Source organism: Mauremys reevesii, linkage group 24 (genome assembly GCF_016161935.1).
Source record: "Mauremys reevesii isolate NIE-2019 linkage group 24, ASM1616193v1, whole genome shotgun sequence".
Classification (NCBI taxonomy): Eukaryota; Metazoa; Chordata; order Testudines; family Geoemydidae; genus Mauremys; species Mauremys reevesii.
In genome coordinates, this window is record NC_052646.1 from 16,319,684 (window position 1) to 16,324,847 (window position 5,164).

The following is a 5,164-nucleotide window of genomic DNA, read 5'->3' on the forward strand; positions in this document are numbered from 1 at the left end:
TCATTAGAAAAAAACAATAGGCCTTAGGAGAAGCTTAGCTCCCACCCGGGGACCCTTCCTGAGAATGCTCCAAATAGCCTCCGAGTAATGGCTGCTGTGACTCTACAAAGACATGGGATGTGATCGCATGTCTCTAGACTCCATTTTGAGATGTCATTGTTTTTCCACTGACCGGGCATGGGAACCAAGCTTTGGGAACAAAAGGTTCTCACCATATGCAAAAGCTACACAAGGCGGGGAGTGACATCATCTGGGGTTCTTCACTCCACACACACAAAGACTCCTGAAAACATCTGAGGAACAAAGACTGAACTGGGGGAAGTGCTGGATCCAGGCTAAAGGGATTTTTAGAGTGAGAATCTGCTACTCATATTAAGCTTAGTTTGTGTTTCTTGGTTTATTTGCTAGGTAATCTGCTTTGCTTGGTTTGCTATCACTTATAATCACTTAGAATCTATCTTTTGTAATTAATAAACTTGTTTTTGCTTTATCTAAACCAGTGTGTGGGCATCATAACTCAGGGGCAAAAGGCTGTTGCATATTCCTCTCCACATTGAGGGAGGAGGTGAATTTTATGAGCGTATGATGCACAGTTTGGGTTTATTCTCCAGAGAGGGTGTGTGCGCCTGAGCAGCTGGCTGTGTCCCTACCTGTGTGAATGCTGGTGAAAGTGCAGGCTGGAGGGCTTTGTAGCTTGTCACAGCAGTACAGTGTGAGAGGGAGCCCAGGCTGGTGGGTCAGGGGGCTCAGTGGTACCCCATTTCCAGGTGGCATCCCAGGGGCGAGAACCAGTTGCATCCGTCACACCCTGCCTGGACTGGAGAAGCACAAGACGGTATAATTTTGGGTTTATACTCCAGTGAGGGTGCGTGCCTGAGGAGCTGGGAGTAGCTTTCCCATGCAGGAGCTGGTCAGAGAGCTGCGTGTAACTGCATTTGGGTGAGTTCCTACTAGTATATATGCCGGTGAAAGTGCAGGCTGGTAGGTTTGGTAACTTGTCATAGCAACACAGTGCGAGAGGGAGCCCAGGTTGGTAGGTTAGAGGACTCAGTGGTACCCCAGATCCGGGAGTGGGGAACCCGTCACACCTAACTCTTGCTTCTGCAGAGCCTGGAACAAGGAAGGCTCTGCGGAGGAAGCAGAGAGTCGGTCTCATCCAGGAAATCAAGTCATCAACTCCTCAGCCTCCATCCCACTGGTCACTTCCCCCTCTCTGCCCCCTTCCCCGCAGCGAGTGAAGCAGTGGAGATGGCACCGGGACAAGATGGTGCTGAGTTTGTTCCACAGGGTGGCCAGGCAGTTGGTGAAGGCCCGTTGGACGGCACTGGAGGAGAAGTAGAAGATGGCGGGGTCCAGGGCGGCGTTGAGGGTGCTGAGGAGAAGAGCGTACACTTTCCAGGAGGGGCTCTCATTCTGGACAAAGCCCACCACGTGGGACAGGTTGTAGGGGGCGAAGCAGACGATGAAGTTGAACAAGGTGGCCACGGCCAGGCCCACGGCCCGCTGCTTCCTCCGGGCCGGGATGTTGGGCAGGGCCACCAGGATACGGACAAAGTTGATGTAGCAGAAGATGGTGACGGTGAAGGGGAGGCAGAAGAGGACCAGGAAGAGCTCCAGCCGGACAGGGAGCAGGACCAGGAGCTGCCTAGGGGAGAAATCTTCGTAGCAGTGGGACGCGTTGTTGAAGGGTGCAGTCCTGTTCTGGCTCGGGTCTTGGTATTGGACAATGTAGACGATGCTGCAGTGGGCACAGCCCACCACCCACAAGACCACGGAGGCAGCGGTGGCATAGGCTGGCCGGCGCCGGATCTTGTACTTGATGGGAAAGGCCACACCCAAGTAGCGCTCAACGCTGATGGCCATGAGGAAGAGGGAGCTGATGTAGACGCTACTGTAGAAGAAGAAGCTGGTGAGTGGGCAGAGGAAAGCGGGCAAGGTCCACGCCCTATCTGAGATGGCCTCCACCATCTTGAAGGGGAGGAAGATGAGAAGGGAGATGTCAGATATGGTGAGATTGAGGAGAAGGATGTCGACGGGGGTGGGTTTTTGGCAGACCTTCATCAGGAAGGTGTAGAAGGCCAGGAGGTTGGACGGGAGGCCGATCAGGAAGGTGAAGATGTAGATGGTGAGAACCAGTGGGATGGAAACGTTCAAACTCATCTTCTCGGCTCCTACAGAGGAGAATGGGCTCATCAGTTGCCAAAGGAACCCAGGAGTCTTGGCTCCAGCCCACTCCCTCTCCAACCCACTAGATCCCACTCCCCTCTGTGGCACTCTGTACCCCAAAGAAACACCCTGGAACCCCGTATTCACCAATGTCATATGATTGTTGTGTCATACAAAGCATGAATGTAAGATATCATATTAAAGGTCATGATCTGCTGAAAGCCATTGCTCTGTCTAAATATGTGTATCGTTAGTGTGCATGAAGTTATAAGATTTTACTGTATTGTTGTCAGTGAAATATGTTGTAAGTTTGAGAGTCCTTCCTACAAGGGTGGTGACCTCCACCCAGGTGGGCGTTCACCGGCCTTTCATCCACAGGGGAGTTGCAATCAAGGGATTTACAATTCAATGACAGTTGCACAAGCACCACACAATGGGGGATTTACTTGATCACTGTCACTCAGCAAAGCCCACTAGGATGGGTCTGGGTAAGTGTCATCTAAGCACATGGGCTAAGGATATAAAATAAGGGGCAGAGGCTGCATGGCTTGGCCTCTTCTCCTCCCCCACCTACGCTGCAAGCACAAGGACACGGAGAAGAGAGAGAACTTCAGCAGAGGAGACAAGAGAGAAACCTGTGAATTGTGAACTGTAACATCCATTGAGTGGAGAAAACTGCTAGATGCAAATACTGCCTAGTGTCTTAGAGGTTGAAGATTTAGATTGCACGTTTAGTTTGTTTTCTTTGGTAACTATCACTGCTTTTTATACCTACCACTTATAATCATGTAGACTCTCTCTATCTGCAGTTAATAAATCTGTGTTATACTTTATCTAAAACAATGAATTTTGGTTGAAATGCTTGGAAATCTTAGCTCAGGTAACAAAAGGCGTGTGCATGTCCTCTCCACACGGAGAGGCCCGGGGCGAGGGGAACGGACTGGGCAAAGAACTTACACTGCTCAGGCTTCTGACCATGGCAGGACGGTAAAGGTGTGGGGTCTTAGGCTGGGTAGCTGGGGGGAATTGGCTGGAGCCTCTCTGTTGTTGGTTCATGAGTAGCTGAGGGCAGCATTCATGTAACTAAGGTGTGTCCCTGCCTGGGGATGGCTGTGTCAGTCCAGTACCTGCCAGAGGTTTGTAGCTTGTCACATCATCACAGTGTGAGTGGGAACCCTGACTGGTGGGACAGGAGGCTCAGTGGTACCTGAGTTCTGGGCTGCACCCCAGGGATCCCGTTGTGACACTGTACTTCACGGTACTATTATTATGATATGATTATGGCATAATTATGATGCATTTTATTCAAGATGGTTCATGTGAGATGTCATTGGAAAAGTTATAATTTGCTGAATATGATTGTCCTATTTGTATGCATGGATCATTTTTTTATCTGAAGTTATGACTATTAATCATGTATCTGTATTTCAAATGTAGTTACACCTGGGTAACACCCACTAGCCAAGATGCTTTCAGTCTAGATCGGGGTGGCCAACCTGAGCCTGCGAAGGAGCCAGACCATACCAATGTACATTGCCAAAGAGCCACCGTAATACATCAGCAGCCTCCCATCAGCTCCCTGCCCCTGCTCCAAGCGCCTCCTGCCCACCGGCAGCCCTGCTGATCAGCGCTTCTCCCTCCCTCCTCACACCTCCCAATCAGCTGTTTCGTGGCTCTGTGGTGGAGGGGGAGGAGTGAGGGCACGGTATGATCAGGGGAGGGGGCGGGAAGGGGCGGAGTGGGGGCAGGGCCTGTGGCAGAGCCAGGGGTTGAGCAGTGAGCACCCCCCGGCACAGTGGAAAGTTGGGTGCACAGAGGGTGCGTGCCTGAGCAGCTGGCTTGGTAGCTTGTCACAGCAGTACGGTGTGAGAGGGAGCCCAGGCTGGTGGGTCAGGGGGCTCAGTGGTACCCCAGTTCCAGGTGGCATCCCGGGGGGGGGAGAACCCGTTGCATCTGTCACACCCTGCCCGGACTGGAGATAGACCCCAGGAGTCCTGGTTCCAGCCCCCTGCACTAACCCACTAGATCTCACTCCCCTCCCAGTCATGTGGCTAGAACCCAGGGGTCCTGGCTTACATCCCTCCTTACCCATAGCCATGAGAGCAACCTCCGGGCTCCCGTTCCATTAGCTGACACTAGACATATGGCTGGAATTTATGTAGCCGGCTCCCGTATTTACTTAACTCGGTTTCCTGTTTAGCCCAGGGCAGGCGTAGATGTGGGCGCCAGAGAGATCGGAGGACCTGGGATGCATGAGCTCATGTAAGCAAACACACAGGGAATGGCCGTGGGGGGGCGGGGGCCAAGCGGGCAGCTCAGACAACGTGGAAGTGGTTGTTAGGGAAATTTTCATAAATATTATCAAAGGTGGAGCAGAGTGGGGGCTAGTGGCCAGAGCGGGGGTGGGACGAGGGTTCTGGGATCCAAGACTCCTGGGTTCTATCCCCACCTCTGGGAGGGGAGTGAGGTCTAGTGGATTAGAGGGGGTGGGTAGTGGGAGCCAGGGCTCCTGGGTTTTATCCCTGATTCTCGGGGGTGATTTTGTGGTTAAAATAAGGGATAAGGAGTCAATGCACAGAACTAGGAAATACAACCCAGGATTCTTGACCTTTCAGCTTCATTCAACCCCTTAAACCCCACTCCCCTCCCAGAGCTAAGGAGAGAACCCAGGAATCCTGGCTTCCCCCTCTACCCACTGAGCCATCCCAGTGACTCTGAAGACCAGCCCGCCAGCTTTCCCAGGGCCAGGGCGTCCTGCACCCATGCTCCAGACAGGCTGTGGGTGCCCTCACGCCAAGCTGCAATGGGACCCTCCTTCCCCAGGGTGCAGGTAGCTCTACTCCCGCCTCCTAGCTGTGGGGATCGATTGTTAAATAGCCTAATTAAAGTGAAGTTAATAAGCCTCTTCCATAAAATAAACCAGTGTCTGAGCCCGACCAGTCCCTCGCTCCCCTAGCAATTGCAGGGAGGCCGTATAGTGGGTTAGAGCAGGGGGCTG

The 5,164-nt window shown here is 52.6% G+C and overlaps 1 protein-coding gene across 1 annotated transcript; it reads right to left on the reverse strand.

Annotated features, from left to right (window-relative positions):
- Positions 1-600: 600 nt before the first annotated feature.
- LOC120390374 (free fatty acid receptor 2-like) lies at positions 601-4,305 on the reverse strand. Its single transcript, XM_039513000.1, has 2 exons — positions 4,255-4,305; positions 601-2,171 (listed from the first exon to the last, which is right to left on the reverse strand). The coding sequence occupies exons 1-2, from the start codon at positions 4,262-4,264 to the stop codon at positions 1,165-1,167; spliced, it is 1,017 nt and encodes a 338-aa protein (XP_039368934.1). The 5' UTR covers positions 4,265-4,305; the 3' UTR covers positions 601-1,164.
- Between the last annotated feature and the right edge of the window lie 859 nt (positions 4,306-5,164).